Below are 18,660 nucleotides of genomic sequence, written 5' to 3' on the forward strand. Positions count from 1 at the left end.
TGGGGGCTGTCTAAGAAAAGATTTCCTTCTCAGAGAGACATGTCACTCAAAGTTGGGTCTGAGCTCCTTCTCATTCACACCATTTCACTGTCATTCCAGGGACAGGAGCTAGGTGCTTGGAGACAATAGAGATTTAGAGAGTGTAGGACTCTAACAACATTATTTGCTGGCTTTACCTTGCAAATCAACTAGATTGTCCAGAGTTTCTGTAGATTATGAATGTAAAAGAATAAATGTATAACTAGCCATAGCGCAGGCCAAGATTTGTGGCCAAGACAAACATTTGGACCAATTTGGACCAACTGAAATCTGTGTTTGGTTTTCAGTCAACATGAAGCTCATCTTGTCTACCGGAGTGCCTTGTTGAGCTACTCGTCATCTACGTCTTGATTTCCAAAGACTTTTATAGATGAAAGGTTGAGACTGCAGTGCCTCGCATACACCCCAAACATTTTCCTGTTTCTCACAATACAACCAAAAACATCTGTATGTTACATTGGGACTTCATATAATAAACTAAGAGAAAGGACAGTCAGTGCAAGGAAAAGGAAAATAAATAATTAATTTCAGGGACAACAGAGCTCATTAAAGTGTGTGTGGGTTTAATTTTTTTTTTAAATGAAGAATGTAGTTTAATAGTAGCAATAGTCTTCATAAGCTAGCTAGCTAACTAAATAGATCCCTTCCCTAACACTAATACTTGAATCTCAACATTAATATAATAAGACAAATTAAACTGGATTCATTTTGTTCACATGGAGCCAATTCGTGGGATTCACATTTTTAGCCATTACATTATTTTCCTCCTGTGTAAAGATTAAAAGCGTAATTCAATTTAGATTTTTCTGATTCTACGTCTTTAATCGTCATTGTGTTGCAGACTACAGCCGTTCATCAGCAGACAACCCAACAAGAAGCTGGCTGTGGAGCAGGTGAGCTTCCTGTTCATTTGCTCTGCACCTAATATATCACTTTCTGTAATACTTCACTCTCAGAAGGCCGATAATATTTTGGTACAGAGCACGTCATCAACTCCACCCCCTAAAAATAACCCCACATAAGTATAAACTGACCAAAAGATCCTGCTAAAAACAAGTTAAGTTTTAGGTCAGATAAATGTTTTATTTAAATATTCACGCAATATCAACATTTTGAGATTTTCATTGGAGTTCTCCTTTAAGTTAAGTGGAATTTATTTAGTGATCATGTGATTTCTGAATGCAACTGGTTTCATCAGGATCATAATACTGGACAACAGCCAACAAACTGTTTTTTTAACTGTTTTAGGGCCATTTTATTTAGCTGGATCCAAAAAATCACTTTGGTTTTGCGATCAACTTTCTGAATTATGGAGCAACATCAGCATCAAAATGCATGACTTGTTCTGACATCTGGATCGGTTTCCTGAGAATCTGATCAATGAGTGATGAGCAGGAGGAGAGATTCCATCAGGACAGAAAAGAGACAGAGCATTTTACACAATGAAGACGAAATGTTCAATTTATATGTACTTACCCTTATCAGTGTTTATTATTCAGTTTATAGAAATCCAAGTTTGTAGCATTTAATTAATACACTGTTGAAAAGAAATTTTTTTTTCGCCTAAAATCTTTTTTGGATGAGAAATATGAATGAAAATTAACTGATTATGTCACAAAAAATGTAATCAGTTTAGTCAGAAGGTCAGATTTCTCTAAATCAAATTAAAATAAAAACCTGATTGGGAAAAATTAATGTCATTTTTTGATTCAGCGCTGCAAAATAATCCCAATTCAGTTGAGAAAACATAGACAACTGCCAATTAACCCTTTGGTGTGAACACTTGTTAGCTTAACTAATACAATGGGAAGACCTAGAAATACAAAGAAAAACTCACTTTTTGAACTATGAAGAAAATTAGTATTCCAAAACTCTGATTAATATCTCCTTTTTTCATTCAAGTAAATGATTTGCTAGGGGGGTTTTATCTAAAAAAAAAAAAATCAGGTGCTGAAGTCATTTACTGTAATAAGGTGAAAGATGTTGGTCACACTACAACGCTACATTTAGCACCTCTACTATCTCTGCTGTAGTGCCATGTCTTTGTTTGACTTAATCATATGAGCCACTAAACTGGTGAAAATAATCAGCATCTCTTCCTGATCGTTTGGTCAGACTAAAGCCCCTCCCCCCACGGCAGCGACTGCAGAGGCCCCTCCCAGTGCAGCTGTTGTCGAGAGTGGACCCGTCCTGTATGACGATGTAGACGAGGAAGAGGATGAAGAGGAGGAGACCTGTGTCAGTGCCATGGAGCTGCTGGGCGGCGACGGTCAGTTTAAACACATAGCAGGTGTTTACCTTAGAGAGCACATGGTGAATAAATGTAGTTAGTTGGTACTTAAATATGTTTTTGTTTTTTAAACAAGTGGTACCATATTGTCAATTTTCCAATGCTTTCTCATCACTAATTTTTATAACAAGATAAGTCTGGAGAAAGTCAAACGTCTTCTCATCAGATCTCTGAAATTTTATTTCAGCAAAAAAGTAAGAGTTGAGCATCGAGACCTGCTGTGTGAATGTAGCCGATCTGTCATTTAAATGCCTTTAACAAGACAAATGGGTCCAATGCATACATTTTGAGTTTGAGATTCCAGTTAATAAAATGCAACCTAAGGCAGTCCAGCTCGTTGCTCTGAGTCACTGCAGCGGTTCCTCATACTGAGAAAACATGTTGTGAAAGTGGAAAGGAAGAATTCCCTTTTAACAGGAGGAAACCTCCAGCAGGAATCTGATTCAGGACCACATGTGGGAGTGACTCAAACCTGACTCAAAACAATCAGATCTGAACCAGAGGGAAGATAAACTCAACCCTGAATCACCCACTCACTGCATGGTCATTTCTTTTTTCCCCTCTGTCTCTCCCTCTGTCCAGGTTATGGATGTGATGGGGATTATGATGATGGATACTAGCCGCATCGTCCACCTGGCTCATCATTCCCAGCCGGCCTTGGAATCCAAAGTTGTAGCCGACCCTCACTAACAGGAACCTAAAACAAGCTGCTAAGGATCAGACACAGGAGTAGAGGTTTACAGAACGCCATGCTGCTTTGACCTGGTGGTCGGATGCTGGCGGAGCGTGGTTATAATGCTGCTCTTGGAACGGCCCACTGGATTGTTTGCAGGTTGGACTTTTGTATTTTTTTAACCTGCAGAAACAACCTTTCAGGAAGATCCACCTCCAGTCAGAAAGACGCTGAGACTGTTCTGAACTTGTTGCTGCTGTACTACATCACTCCTGAGACCTTCCATCCAGATCTGTGTTGGTTTTGTTTTGTGATTAGTTGTTCTCATTACCTTTTGGATGGAAGTTGAAACGGAATAACCTTCCCCTGTTTACCTTCTGCTGAAGCTGTACCATAACATCTTTATATGGAAGTAACATCTGATTCAGGTTCTGTGTTGCTTCCAATGTCCTTTGGAGGGCTCAGAAAGCTTTCAAATTAGAAGTTGGAAATACATTTTTGTTAATATATTTTGCATTATGTAGTTTTGTCAGGGCTGAGATCTCTTTTTGAATGATTGCATGTTAAGGTGAGTATTATTTTTGCTGAATTGACAGAGCAGTATTCTTGAAGTGATGACTGTGATTATGTATCTATGTAGTACATTAAAGACATCACTAACTGGGAGCCGTGCCTTTCTTCAAATAACTATAACATCTCAGGGAGAAGGTGGAGGACATCGATCTTTTCACAGATTGTCTGTCTGATGGCGTACTGTCACAACACAGTGATTCCTTTAACAAATATGTAAAAAATGTTTTATTGAAAAGCTACTTACTGTAGCTTCCAATCATCTGAGTCAGCTAAAGAAAATCCATATTTTGTCAAATTGTGGTTTGACATGCTTAGTTACAATGACATAAAGTTAAATACCCATGGTTCACATTAACTGGGCTGGGTCTCCATGCTATAAGCAGATCTGAAGGACCAGATATCCAACCCAACCATACAAGAATAAAGACCAGAATAGGAATAAAAAAACATCTTTTCTCAGTGAGTTCCACTCAAATGAACTGTTCTAAAAATTCAAGCACTCTTTTTAAATCTGGGAAACATAACATTACCAAACTGTGCAGGAAATTAAATATAAAAATCTATATAGTCTCAGTCACTAATTCCTTCCCAAAATATGCTCCTCAATCCCAGAATTGACTGGGATTGCTGAAGTGGCTCTGCTGAAAAAAGCTGACAGTTCCTACAGAAGAGACACTGTTTGGGAGGAAGAATACCTAAAATATAGCAATTTCCTTTTCCTACTCCTGTTTGGAAACCTGAGAATGTTTTGTCTGTGCAGTTGGGATAATTTGGCTAAAGCTGTTGATTATCATCCACAAATGTTGGTCCAAAATGGCAGCAAACATCTGGAAAAGTGAACCAAACCACAAGCGCCTATACTCATAGAATCTGGGGTTACAATACGTAACCAACGTTCCGTTCGGAGGGTTTCCAGAGATCCTGGGACTTTTCCTCCGTCTCTGTGTTGTTTCAGATCAACCTGCTGTTCCTTCCGCTGCCGCCAGAGGGCAGTGGATGAGTCATTCTCACTGAACTGAGGATTTGCTGTTGACTGTGCTTTGTCATCAGGACATCGAAAACATTTAGTTTTAATATGCTGACATTACTTTTCTCATGGCATACTCTTAAAAACATAACATTAACTTGATCTTATAAATAAACAGTCAGTGCTTTTATTGTTTCCACATCCTCAAACCATTACCTGCCTCATGTTGTTCAGTTCAACAACACCCAGATGGAGGAAGGAGGTGGTGCTGAAAGCAGCTCTGCTCTCCGGTGGAGCAGGTCAAACAGAAACAGGAGGCGCGGCCCGCAGCAGCTCTCCAATGGCTGCATTCCCTCTGACCTCCGTTTTTTCTCCTTCATCTCAGATTCCTTTTCTCCTGCAACTGAGACAAAGACGCAGAGGTGTAGTTAAAGGACGTGTCTGATTTTTATCAGACAGGTGTCGTTTCATCTTTTATTTCTTTACATTGAGCTTTTTGTAATAGTTTTGGGTGTTTCTAATTGACTTCAGTTTCTGTTTACATTTTCACAGAAAGGTCAAAAAGCAAGTTAAATACAAAAATGTATTCATACTTTATCTTTTTCTTCCATACTAATTAAGATCTAGAAAATATTTGTAATTGAACTCCACACTTTTCAAAACTACAAGCAAAACAAACTTTGGAAGGCTTTCAGAAAATGTAGTTTTTCCTCCAAATGTAATGATGGTCATTATGGTCAAACGGTTTCATCAGACCACAGAACATCTCTTCAAAAATAAAGATCTTTATCCCTGCATCTGCAAACTGAAATCTGGCTTTTTATGCTTCTTTTGAAGTAAAGGCTTTTTCCTCGCTGAGTGGCCTTTCAGCCCATCATTGGGCCAGGACAGTTTGACTGTGGATAATGAATCTGTCTTGTCAGCTTCAGCAGCATTTCCACAACATGTTTGGCTTTTCTGTGGTCTGTGTACTCATTTTGGACAAAAACCCATTTAACTCTAGGACACAGGACCAATCAAACATAACAGGTTTTCTTCTGAATTTGAAGAAAGTAAAAAAAAATTATTTAGGAATGTTATTGCTAAGCTTTCTGACATTAACAAATAGGAATAATTGACCAAAAACATGAGAAGTTCTGATTTAACTTCAGGTAGAAAGAAACGTGTTTGTCTCTTGATTCTGTGAATGTAAACTTCTGGTTTCAACTGTATCTTCTGAAAGAAGAAAAAACAAAGTTTGGTGTAATATTTGTGAGAATGTGTGTGTTCTGTAGCTACATTTCCTCTGTACAAGGACTTACAGGTCCAGTTTACAGTCGACAGGACGGAAACTCTGCAGGCAACTCGAGTTCAACCAGAAAAGTGAGTTCCTAATGAAACAGATTGTTGCCTACATAAACACACACAAAAACATAAATCCAGAAAATAAAAAAAAGACTTTTGCTTTCTAAAAATATAGGAGTGCTTCTCCTCAACTAGTCTTAATCTCTTACCTTTTAAAATCGCAGTGACCTGGTATCAGTCTGATCTGTTGGTGCTGGATGCCTTCTCTGCTTTTTGTACATTTTATTATTTTTTCACCCTTTTTTATTATTATTATTCTTTGAACATCTATCATCTCATAACTCCTACCTCTCCTGTTTGGCTTCTTGATGGGCTAAAATTCAACAGTGTTGTTGGGAAATGCCAATTTCCAGTCTGAGAACTCAGTCTTAAATAAACAATAAAATTGGTTACATGAGAAATGCAAAAATTCATGGATGATATCTTCATAAGTCAGTTTTCAAGGAAGACAGATTGTGTAAATATGGATATTATTTAGAATTGTCCAAAATGTAATAGAGACAACTGGCAAGTTCATTAAATAAATAAATACATACTGACAAGCATTAATTACACAGAAAATGTAAAAGAAATATTTAATAAAATTTTTTAAAAAATATGCAAATGAACACAGATATAACAAAATGACTAAATAGAAATGAAATGTAGACAATGGAATGAGCATAAGAATACAGAAGGCTTACCTATAATGGAAACATTCAACGTGTAAAATGTCATTTCAACTTTTACATTTTTGTACTTAATTTATTTTTATTGTGCATTTATTCTGTATAAACTTTCATCACTAAAAAATAAATACAGATTAATTTAGTTTTAAACATGATATGATTGTAACTATACGAAGCAAAAAATATGGCGAAGCAAAATCTTTGGCGAAAACACCAGCGGTGGTGTTAAAGGTTTATTTTTGGTTTCCAAGGTAACCCGGTAACCCCGCTCACTCCAACCAATGTTTGAACTGAAGTTACATTGTCCAATTAGGAACCGTTTACAATTTAAGTGAAACCCTTTTCATCCAATGGCGTGTAGCAACCGTTAAGCAACGTTCCCACCCACCTCCTAGGTTTATAATCCTCTGCGTGGAGTAGCACACCAACTTTACCTGTTCGTGAAGGGTCACAAAGTCTTTATTTCGACAAAATGAGGGAAATCGTTCATCTTCAAGCTGGCCAATGCGGGAACCAGATTGGAGCCAAGGTTAGAAAGTATTCATGCTTGAAACTTCGGCCTAAATTCGTTGGGACACCGACTGAAATATTACTTAGTTTGTGCGCGCTGCTAAATAATCAACAGCTTGCTCAGCAGGAAAAATGCTAGCGTAGCTGTTAGCTGAAAGGCTATTCATAACTGTTGGCTTGCGTTGTTTTCAGTAAATCTCTCTGCTCAATTAGTTAATTTAATATTTTTCTTCTCTTTTTGGTTGTAGTTTTGGGAGGTGATAAGCGACGAACACGGTATTGACCCAACCGGGGTATACCACGGGGACAGCGACCTTCAGTTGGACCGTATCAACGTGTATTACAACGAGGCGTCAGGTTGGTTCATAGTTTGCCTCATAGTTGTATAGTATTACTTCATTGGAGGTCCAAGTAATTCAATATCTCAAAGAAACATTTTAGTACCACGACCGTCCACCAGAGGGCCTGGACTTCAAGTCAATTCAATGGTTACTAGTTAGCTGTTGCTAACGGCGACTATTAACTTTAGGAAGAGTTGTTGCTAACCTTTTAGTTGTTGGCAACAGATAATCGGTTGCTACAACTTTTCTCCCACATGTTGCGCACACTGGCTTTTATAATTAGAGAAAATAAATTATTATTGCAGTTAATGGAGAAAATGTTTTTCTTTCTATTTTTTTATACTTTAGTCCAATTTACTTTTGTCTCCTGTAGGTGGAAAGTATGTCCCTCGTGCTGTTCTGGTGGACTTGGAGCCGGGCACTATGGACTCTGTGAGGTCTGGTCCTTTTGGACAGGTGTTTAGGCCTGACAACTTTGTTTTTGGTGAGTGTATTGCTTTAGCATATTTGCATTTTATTTACATAGAGCAGCCACACAAAACTGGAAGACTGTCTTTTTTTGTATTAAAAAAATCCACAGAGATTTTTTTTAATACAATGTTAAATATGATGCAGGTGAACTGGAAACAAACTATTATTTCTGTTTTGAATGAGGCTGAAATGGAAAAGAATCCTTTAAACTCACTAACAGATCTAATGTTGACCAGAAAGGTGAGGAAACAGGAAGCAGTCTGAAGGAAAACCACTCAATTTAGTTCAAGTTTAAGAAATCTGGATCAAAGATGCAGTTATAAAACTAGTCAAATCTTTACAGTGAACTTTGACAACTAAGTCATGATAGTCCTAATTAAGTCTTTATTCTCTGAATATTCTCTACTTGGGTCTGTTCCAGGTCAGAGCGGTGCTGGTAATAACTGGGCTAAGGGCCACTACACTGAAGGAGCCGAGCTGGTGGACTCAGTGCTGGATGTGGTGAGGAAGGAGGCGGAGAGCTGCGACTGCCTGCAGGGCTTCCAGCTCACCCACTCCCTGGGAGGAGGCACTGGCTCCGGCATGGGCACGCTCCTCATCAGCAAGATCCGGGAGGAGTATCCGGACCGCATCATGAACACGTTCAGCGTGGTGCCGTCACCCAAGGTTTACATCTGGCATTCAAATCGGTTCAGATAAGATGCTGTGCCTCATAGCTGCTTCCTCTGGGTCTTTAACTAGGCTCCATTGTTCTCTGTAACCCCGCCCCCTCCTGACAGGTGTCAGACACCGTGGTGGAGCCCTATAACGCCACCCTGTCCGTCCACCAGCTGGTGGAGAACACCGATGAGACCTACTGCATTGACAACGAGGCGCTGTACGACATCTGCTTCCGTACGTTGAAGCTGACCACGCCCACCTACGGCGATCTGAACCACCTGGTGTCGGCCACAATGAGCGGCGTCACCACCTGCCTGCGCTTCCCCGGCCAGCTGAACGCCGACCTGAGGAAGCTGGCCGTCAACATGGTGCCGTTTCCCAGACTGCACTTCTTCATGCCGGGCTTCGCCCCGCTGACGAGCCGAGGCAGCCAGCAGTACAGGTGAAGACGCTGCGTCCAGCCTTAGATTACGATCAACACCACTGTTTTAGAAACTTCCTTTTCACTGAAGGTCTGTCTTCCAGGGCCCTGACAGTCCCTGAACTCACCATGCAGATGTTCGACGCCAAAAACATGATGGCGGCGTGCGACCCGCGCCACGGCCGCTACCTGACGGTGGCGGCCATCTTCCGTGGCCGCATGTCCATGAAGGAGGTGGACGAGCAGATGCTGAACGTTCAGAACAAGAACAGCAGCTACTTCGTGGAGTGGATCCCCAACAACGTGAAGACGGCCGTCTGCGACATCCCGCCACGCGGCCTCAAGATGGCCGCCACCTTCATTGGAAACAGCACAGCCATCCAGGAGCTGTTCAAGCGCATCTCGGAGCAGTTCACCGCCATGTTCCGCCGCAAGGCCTTCCTGCACTGGTGAGTACAATGCAGTGATTCATAGCGGCGTGCTGTACATCATATAGACACTGACGTTGTGTCGTCGCAGGTACACTGGCGAGGGCATGGACGAGATGGAGTTCACCGAGGCAGAGAGCAACATGAACGACCTGGTGTCTGAATACCAGCAGTACCAGGAGGCCACGGCAGAGGAGGAGGGAGAGTTTGAAGAGGAGGGAGAAGAAGACCTGGCCTAAGCAGCCGCCATGTTGTTTTTCCTCCTGATCTGCAGTTACAATCAGGAAGCATTTAGGTCAAAACACTGAAGTTGTGCTAAACAGCAGCAGCTTTACTGCTTCTGAGATTGAAGGATTTTCTCAGGCTCAGCTTGAATCATGTTAGATTTTACATTAGAACTATTTCTGGAATATACATATTTTAAATGTGTAAAGCTGACTCTACTAGTGATGTTAAAGTGTAACTAACCCCTGTTAGAAAGCATCAGAGCAGGCAGAGCCAAAAGACTCAGCCAGGTGTAGGGCTGAGCGGTAAGCCTGGTATATTAACATATTTTGCTGAACGATAAATCATCCCAGAAGTTATTGCGATAAACAATTATATTCTTGTTTTGAGACCATTTTCAAGTAATATGAGATTGGCATTATGCAAGAACACATCTTCAAATTTCATTAAACTTTAGTTTCTAATGAATATTTAACACTGGAACCAAAAGACATTTTAAATATTCGAAATAATATTTAAAATATTTAAAACCAGAACTTCAAATAAAATGGATGCTGAAGTTTCTGTAAACAAAATTACCTTTTAAAAAAAACAGGCTAATTTAGACCAAAGCACCAGACTGAAGAGTTTTGTATAAAGAGACACGAGAAAAACAATCATGTAAATGGAAATTATTGAGCTTATTTTAATTTATCATGTGACGAATTGATTTATGTCAACAGGCCTGGTGAGCGGCGCTGTGGTCAGGATGACAAACACTTGACTTATCCAGTTTCTTGCCTATTTATTGTTTTGTTTGTTCCTCTTCAGCCCCCTAATATAGTGACAGATGTAGGGAGTTTAGTGTGTTTCACCATTCAACTGAAGGACCCGAGCACTGAGACTGTTTTATGTAGAATATCACAGAACTAAACAAATTTACATGATTTATTGAAAAACATAAAGAACCCTAAATCGCCTATTTAAACAATTTATTAAGACAAGAAAGTTGATTTGGGGTTAGTTACACTTTAAACCTTTCTGTTCTCTGTCTGTGAGCTGATTGGTTTTTGCTTTGCTAGTGGGACTGAGTAGAACGGTTCCATTAGACCCGACTCATGTTCACTGTTCATAGAACTTTCCTCCAAGCTGCTCGTTACTTCCTGTTACACTGACAAGTTCTACATAGTTACTGAGGTTAGTCATTTTCTCTGGAAAACATATTTAGGGTTAGTTCACTGATTGCACTACAACACTGGAAATGACTGTCAGTCTCTGTTACTTTTCTGCTTTTGTTCATAGATTTTGAATAAACTTTCAACTTGGTGCTGAACTGTGTATCATGTGACGAATTGATTTATTTTGAGCAGGGCTGTGGATCAGTATTTTTGTCACTTATAGAAGCATAACAATTTTTTAACATTCTCAAAGGTTCTGGTGCCGTCAGTCTGCAGTCCAACATTCAGCTGTTACCCCACAGGGCTCAGTCTGTTCAGACGGTCAGCCTTCAGCTTCTGATTTGCTGTTAGATAAGCAGAGCTGTCAGTTTGTAGATGTCATATAATGATAAAACAAATTGCCAGTCAAATGAATCCTACAGGAAGTTGAGCTTGACTCTGAAATGTAGTGAACTGATTTTTTTTTTCCTCCAAGCATTCATAAGATATTTTTAAATCTGTAATGAATGTACTTTTGAAAATTGACTTGAATGGATTGAAAACTCAAGTCAGAGCAAATGCAGGATCCTCAGTAATAGTTAACCATAAATATGATCCCAAGAAACGTTACAGAGCCTCACTAGCATGTTCTATTTATCTATTTTCTACATGCAGACAGTAAACAAAGCTGGAGACACCAGGTTGATGGTGTCAGAATCTCCATTTTAAAAAGGGGAAAGTCTGACAAATTTAAAGCCTCAAAACTATTTTCTGTTGCAGTTAATTTTTCATGTAGCGATGGTTGTGATTCACCAAACTGTACTGATGATTTCTCTTCTGTTAGTACATAATCATTTGATATGTGAAACAAATTTAAGTCTTTGGGGATTCAGTTATAAGGAGTTTTGTTGTAGCTTAATGTTTGGTGACCTGGAGTTGATGAACATGAACTGAAGATTGGATGTTGAACATAAATATGAATTATTAAACATAACAAACTGAACTAAATTCTATCTTTAAATGAATCAGAACTGTGGCTTCTAAATAGAAATTGACAATTAGTTGAAAAACAACCATCCAACAAAGTTATGAAAGGGAAGAAAATACAGACACATGACGTTCAAGAGGGAATTAATATGACAGCCAGGATCCCACTGAGCATCCTCTGTAGGGTGCAGGTATCCAGGAAGAGTACCAGCAGAAACTGCTTCTTGTAGCTTTCTGTTATGATCAGATCATCTGGGTACGTTTCACCAACTGCTTCTTGTTCCAAAAATATCATTTTAATGCTTCTGCAGCACCACCATTTAAATAAAAGGGAAACAAGGGGTCAAGTGCTCTTCTGAGTGAAAACTTCAGAGTACTTGAAGAGGATCCTTCTTTTCTCACAGCTCCATTTGCTATGAGAAAAATGACTGCAGCGATAATAGGTGTAGCTTTGAAAGATTCAGAAAACTAGAGTTTCTGAGTGAGTGAATGAATAAAGTAGAGAAAAGATTATACCAAGTTACTGAACAGGTTATAGCTGATAAAGCTTTTAGGATGATGCACAAAATATCTACTTTCCTCCATGTTTATCAGCCTTTTCAAAGCAGTTTTATGTATGTAGCCCTGATTACTCTGGTAGTCTTTAACTTACTTATAAACTTCTAAGAAACACTAGACTAGAAGTTGCTGATGGCCAAACGAAACTCCGTGCAGCTTGTGTTGGAAAAACGTTCATTACTCGAAGCTTTTCAACGCTGTTCCCTTTACTGACACCTGGTGGCCAAAAGTATGAAGAGCAGCTTGAATCTACTAATGTGGATTTCCATGAGTCAGGTTTTTTCTATATAAAACTTGAAATCAATTCTTACAATAGGTAATAAGTAAAAAATGTGTTAAAATCGGGTCAAATTCTTCCAGTGACTCTTTGCTGTTTACTGTATTTTCTTGATCTCCTAAAGCCACAGCAGGTAGGAACTGACATTAAAACAACAAAGCTAGTTTATGAACAAGATGTTTCACTTTAACATAAACTGTTGTTTCTGTGTCTCGAACATTTTAGTTAAAATGAACCTGTTCTTCTTTCAGTGATGTGACTCACAGTGACTAGTATCCTGGAATTACCGATACTCTATGTTAACATTCCTCAAGTACAAGTAAAAAATATGTTTTATTAAAACTACTCCCTGAAGTCAATTTTTTCCAAAAAGTTACTCAAATAAATGTAACTATGACTGACTCACCTCTGGTTGACGAACAGATTCTTTCACCTCAGGTGTAAATCTCCCTGGTAACCAGCTCCTCCCTGGTTACCACGGTTTGCCTCTCTGATAAAAGCTGTCCCATCAGTCTAGGTGGACCTCCACCTTCTGGTAGGTCTGCAGCTGCTCCACCCTCTCTCCATGTTCAGATGATGGATTGATCAGAGATGTGGGATTTGTTCCAATCTGCCTGTTGTTGTAGATCCTAACCCTGATTTAAACTTCTCCCTGGTCTGTTGGTCTCCATGTTGTTCTCTAATGTTCTCTAACAAACATCTGAGGTCAGAAAACCAACAGCTGGATTCTCTTTACTAATCATGTGACTTCTGACAGCAGTGGCTTGTTCTGGATTTTATTTAGGGTTATCTGAATAAAGGGAGGATCATGATTACAGTTTAGTGTTAATGTGTTGTTTTGCCTGTTTCATGCATGATCAGAGGATTTATGGTGAGCCCCCCTCTCTCTACCCTGGAATGTTCTCCTGCTGGATTACTGTGTTAAAGCTGCTGGACTGGCTTATCTACAGCTTCTGGCTTCAACATGAGGTCTGCTGTTCTGTTCCTGTTGATGCTCTGCTGCTCCGTAGGTGAAGGCCGAACGGAGGTCTCTGTTCCTGCAGACGATGGCAGCAGGACCGAAGCACGTCCCCCCGGGGACCTGAGCGTCCTCTGGGAAGAGATGCAGGGCCTGAAGCAGCTGGTCCTCAGTCTAAAGGGGGAACAAGTGGAGCAACGACAAGAACTCCGGACTGTGGAGAGTCGGCTGAGGGACGGGGAGATGGAGGCAAAGCTGCAGAAGCAGAGCATGGATGAGCTGCAGATGGCGCTAGACCTCCTGCTGACGGAGCAGACCTCTGGTCTGAGGAAGAAGGTAGAGGAGCTGGAAGAGCAGACCAAAGGTCAGACTAGTTGTTGTGTTTCCTGTTCATGTGCTTCATTAACCTTATCATCCTATTGGCTGATCATAGCTGTGACGAGGAGATAAAGGCGAGATCCATCAACCAGAGTCCGTTCAGTTCAGTATATTTGGACAGATAAAGGCAGAGAGTTCAGGTTCAATTCTAGCCAAACCTTTTCCAAAAAGATGTAGTCTTAACTCAGCACAGCAACCCCTAAATCTCTGGTCCCCAGTTCCACAAGCAGAGTTCTGGTCTGCTGGGTTTTCTTTTGTCCAACTACCAGGACATTCTAGAGCTTCATGCTAATTCCTGCTAACAAACTGGATGGAGATGTTGATTTCATTTTCCAGCAGAACTTGGTATTGGCCCACACTGCCAAAAGTACCAAAAGCTGCTTCAATATTCATGGTGGCATTGTGATTGATTGGCCAGCAAACTGACCTTTAACCCCATCTTCAAGAGGAAGATGATTGAGCTTTAGCTTCTTTTTTTTTTTTTTTTACAAAAACAAAGCAACAAAACTGTCAGTCTGTGGATGTTTAAACACTAAGAGGCAAACATCCAACCACCTGCAACTGGAACTGGAGAGAAAAGTTGGTTTTCCACTGTACTGACTGAGTGAGGCTGAATAGAAATGTACACCACACTTATCAGATTTTATATATGAACAGTTTTAAAGTCATCCTCCACCATATGTTTATTTAGCACATAAAACTGATAAAATACTCAGTTTTGAAAATGTTTCAAAGCTTTATGGATCCTTCTCTCAGGCGTTGCGATCCTGACCCCAGACAGCTCTGACATTTCCTGCCTCGTTTGTTTCTCTTAGCTGAGATATCAGAGCTTCATGCCAGAATAAACAGCAGTGACAACTCAGTGGAGATCCTGAAGAAGAAGAACTCAGGTGAGTCCCAGAAAAAACAAAAAGCTGCTGGTGTGTCTCTGCAGCGCTGAGCGGTTCGGTGCTGCTGTCTCCACAGCTGTTGCGGCTGAGCTGCCGTTCCTGCAGACCAGACTGAGGGCCAGTGAGAGCAGCGTGGAGCAGCTGAGGAGGAAGGACACAGGTCATCATCCTCCTCCCATCAACTTCATTACTTCTTCTCTGGGTTCAGCACAGAGCTCCACTGAAGTGTTCACACTCCCTGACCTTATCTACATCTCCTCATGTTCCTACCACAAACTTGTTTGTATTAATTAGGATTCCTTTGTGACAAACCAACACATACGACTGTGGAAGCAGAAAAAAAAAGATAATTTAAAAGCTGTGGAAAATCTAAAAAACATGGCGTGACTTATGTTCCCAATAAACATAGAATTCCACAAATTGAAACAACAAAAGTGAATTTACTTTATGGAAACACAATAATTTTGAAAAAGCTCATGTTTTTTGATAAAAGGTTTTTTGGTCACATTAAATGGATGTATTTTGCGAAACTACAATACAAACACTTTTTTTCACATCACACAAGTCACATGATCAACAGCTGGATGGTACTACTTTTGAAAATGTCGAAGAAGACAACAGGAAGTAAAAAAAAGACAACAGGAAGTAAAAAAAGACAACAGGAAGTAGCCATGGATATGAATAAGGAAGGAGCAGGAGGAGGACAGGGTGTTTTGTTACTCAAAGTGCAGCTGGATCCACCTGAGCTCTCACAGCTTCACTCAGTTAACAAAAGTAATGTGTCATTCTGAAGTGTTAGACATTTGTCACATGTTCTGAGTTGGACAGGCCAGTAGGATCTGATCCAGTGGATTTCCCTCTGGATGCCTGCTGTCAGTAACCTGCGTTTTGCTGCTTTCAGTTCTGGCAGGCAGACTGTGCAACACGGAGAGTTTGATGGAGGAGCTGATGGGGCAGATCTCAGGTCAGGCTGCTCCTCACACTCTTTGCAGTCTGGTTCGTTCTTAGATTCAGTGAGACTTTCTAAACGTTTCATCACACTGAGCTCAGGATGTTTGTGGACCTAGAAAATGTAGCTAGCTAGCATGTTTTCCTGAAGTTTTCTCAGTTCTGTTGCAGGAGTCTTGAATAAAAACTTCAACTCAAAGAAATTCTGACGCCAGTTTGATTTAGCAAAGGTTGTTTGATCTTAATCTCAAACTAAGAACTACAGTAAAAGTATTCACACCCTCTGAGGTTTTTCACATGTTGTCACTGCAGCCACAAGCTCCACTGTATTTCATCAGTGATGCTCTGAGCCTCACTGCCAACTTTAATCATCAGAACGGATCAAACTCAGTCAGACTGGACGGAGGGCGTCTGTGAACATCAGTTTTTACATTTTGTTACAGATCCTCAGTTGGATTTATGTTTCAACTTTGACTAAGCCATTTTAGCATATCAGTATTATTTTATCAGATTCAAAGAATGCCACATCTGTTTTCTTATTTGTGAAGAAAATGTGAAAACTTTGTGTTCATCTATGACATGAAATCCCAGTAAAATACATTGAAGCTTCTGACTGTAATGTGACAAAATGTGGAAAGTGGAGCGTTTTTATCATTCTGCTGCAACAGTTTGAGTGGCAGCAAGAGTAGAAAAGCAAAGTATCTGCCAGGAGTCACTACAAACGTTTGTGTTGAAATGAAAAACATTCGTCAGATTTTCTTCTCTCCCAGAGATCCAGGCCTGCAACACTTCAGCTGGGATGGATTCTGAAGTTCTGGTGCTGGAGAATCACCTGGACATCCACCTACACAAGCTGAAGGCTGACATCGAAGGTAAGGGTCAGCCTTCTGGGTCCAAGACATTTTACTAAGAGCACATGATGCTACTACATCAGCCTCCTCTCCTCTGACACTGTCATGCAGCAATGAGCCCATAGTTACATCACATCCATGTTTCTGTCACCTTTTATTCAAAGCTCATCTACTTGTAGTGGGAAACTGGCTTGTAGCAGAGACTTTGATGAAAACTTCAGACGATCCTGGAAGGCTAACATGCTAGCCAGAGCTATTCTACTGACCTGCAGACGACCTTTGATTCATTCCGGTTAAAAATCCAACATGCTTACAATAATTCAACTAGAACTGAGTTGCTTTATTCATTATTCATTTTATTTGTGAAATCTAAAAAAATAATAAATAAATAAATAAATAAAAAAACAGATGCAAGGACTTTTTCTAATATCTTAACCTCTTACACCCTCAGGGGGTATAAATAAATTTAAATCTTAACATTTTGGGCAAAACCTTTATGCGGAATAGTTTTTGAAAGATTAAAGCCTCTTTTAGCGGATAATAAAAAATAAAAAAAAATTTAAAGGCACGTGGAGCCTTTGTTTACAGAGCGAGCCGAGGTCAAGTGGCAGCTGGACCCACCGGTGGGTCCGTCGGGTTCTAGTTAATACAAGACAAAACTGACTGACGAGTAACTTTTCAGTGATATAAATACATTTGTTTTAGTCAATAATTCTTGAATATAAATTAAACCATACTAGCTCCACAGGTTGATGGTTTCACTTATAAAAAGACATTTTTTTCTGTTTTAAATTTAAAAAAAATCTCCCAGTGGAACTAGTACTTTTAAATACTCAAGAGTTATTGACTTGTTGTCTGATTTAACAGCAGTAAAACTTCTTCACTGGAACATCAACGTTTCAGCTCCACTGGTTATTAGAAAAAGGTGGATGTTTTATCTGACTCTCTTCCTTTCCAGGTCAAATTCATGAGTTGGAAAACAAACTGAGTTCCAGTCTTGTGGGTCTGGACGGCCTGAGTGCTGCTGCTGGTCAGACCATTCAACAACCGGTCACACCATCAGATTCTTTTATTCTGGCCTTTAACACCAAACTGAACTGTTTGCTGCAGAGCATCGCCTGAACCAAGCTGAGAGACAACAGGATGAACTCAGGAACCACAACACAGGTGAGCAGCACTCTGACCCATGTGAAGGCTGACGGGTCCATACAGACCCGACCCACTGACCCAACATACAGGACATTACAGTAATCCAGCCTACTGGTCACCATGTTGCCTTCAAAGATCAGGTTTTATTTTTGCGAGCTGCTGCAGTGGAAACAGCTCGACTGAACTAATCTGACAGTGGAGTTTGACTTTTGCACGTCAGTCAGCTTGTTTATCAGTTAGTTATATGAAATAAATAATCATTTTAGTAGTTCTGATTGTAGTCGAAGTTGTTCTTCAGGATCAAGTTTTTTTTAAAACCTGAAATGGATGCAAAACATCCATAAGTTAAATAAAGGAAGGCAGTAATCAGGCTGGCTTTGATTGATAATGTGCAATTAGGTGTAAGAAAAACATTTCAGGAAAGTATCTGTTTTAAAAGGAAGTTAATAAACTCTAGAATGAAGACAAGTGAGACAATAAGAGTCCAGTGACTGATGGAGACAGGCAGCAATCCCCTGGGACACTTCAAGGTCCGACGGCCTCGACGAGAAAAAAGGAAACTATTTTTACTGTTTTTTTGTTTGTTTTAGAGTTGGTGAGCAGACTGGAATCCAGTGAAAAACAGCTGGGAGATCTGAGGACAATAAACACATGTATGATGTTTACTTTATTGAAAATGAAACTTATTTTAAAAACAAGTTGAAAAATGAAATATATAATAAAAGACAAATCTGTTCTGTAGACATGGAGACCAGACTGAACTCTACTGAGGAACAACTGGACCAATTAAAGAATCAGTCTGCAGGTACCATCATCAGGTCTTGTGTTTGGTTCTGTTCATCCTCTGTGAAATCATGAAATGAATGAATGAATGGATCCTGTTTAGTTCTGGAGGTCAGACTGAGAGTCAGTGAGAGA

The 18,660-nt window shown here is 40.0% G+C and overlaps 3 protein-coding genes across 3 annotated transcripts in view; all 3 read left to right on the top strand.

Moving 5' to 3' along the window:
• The window catches only part of LOC103153833 (transcription factor IIIB 90 kDa subunit-like), a 67,595-nt gene extending 63,927 nt beyond the window's left edge, over positions 1 to 3,668 (top strand). The window contains exons 17-19 of the mRNA XM_007574898.2: positions 881 to 932; positions 2,155 to 2,308; positions 2,912 to 3,668. Of these exons, the coding sequence (XP_007574960.1) occupies positions 881 to 932; positions 2,155 to 2,308; positions 2,912 to 2,949 (244 nt within the window). The 3' untranslated portion in view covers positions 2,950 to 3,668. The remainder of the gene's footprint in view (positions 1 to 880; positions 933 to 2,154; positions 2,309 to 2,911) is intronic.
• Positions 3,669 to 6,922: 3,254 nt separating this feature from the next.
• LOC103153835 (tubulin beta-1 chain-like) lies at positions 6,923 to 10,124 on the top strand. The gene is made up of 7 exons (XM_007574899.2): positions 6,923 to 7,083; positions 7,313 to 7,421; positions 7,779 to 7,889; positions 8,298 to 8,542; positions 8,656 to 8,978; positions 9,062 to 9,406; positions 9,477 to 10,124. The coding sequence occupies exons 1-7, from the start codon at positions 7,027 to 7,029 to the stop codon at positions 9,622 to 9,624; spliced, it is 1,338 nt and encodes a 445-aa protein (XP_007574961.1). The 5' UTR covers positions 6,923 to 7,026; the 3' UTR covers positions 9,625 to 10,124.
• Positions 10,125 to 13,101: 2,977 nt separating this feature from the next.
• LOC103153854 (golgin subfamily A member 3-like) overlaps positions 13,102 to 18,660 on the top strand; it is a 9,024-nt gene continuing 3,465 nt past the window's right edge. The window contains exons 1-9 of the mRNA XM_007574925.2: positions 13,102 to 13,890; positions 14,720 to 14,794; positions 14,871 to 14,954; positions 15,696 to 15,758; positions 16,513 to 16,614; positions 17,552 to 17,623; positions 17,704 to 17,760; positions 18,333 to 18,395; positions 18,485 to 18,547. Of these exons, the coding sequence (XP_007574987.1) occupies positions 13,533 to 13,890; positions 14,720 to 14,794; positions 14,871 to 14,954; positions 15,696 to 15,758; positions 16,513 to 16,614; positions 17,552 to 17,623; positions 17,704 to 17,760; positions 18,333 to 18,395; positions 18,485 to 18,547 (937 nt within the window). The 5' untranslated portion in view covers positions 13,102 to 13,532. The remainder of the gene's footprint in view (positions 13,891 to 14,719; positions 14,795 to 14,870; positions 14,955 to 15,695; positions 15,759 to 16,512; positions 16,615 to 17,551; positions 17,624 to 17,703; positions 17,761 to 18,332; positions 18,396 to 18,484; positions 18,548 to 18,660) is intronic.

Source organism: Poecilia formosa, unplaced genomic scaffold (assembly GCF_000485575.1).
Source record: "Poecilia formosa unplaced genomic scaffold, Poecilia_formosa-5.1.2 Scaffold364, whole genome shotgun sequence".
In the NCBI taxonomy this organism is placed as follows: Eukaryota; Metazoa; Chordata; class Actinopteri; order Cyprinodontiformes; family Poeciliidae; genus Poecilia; species Poecilia formosa.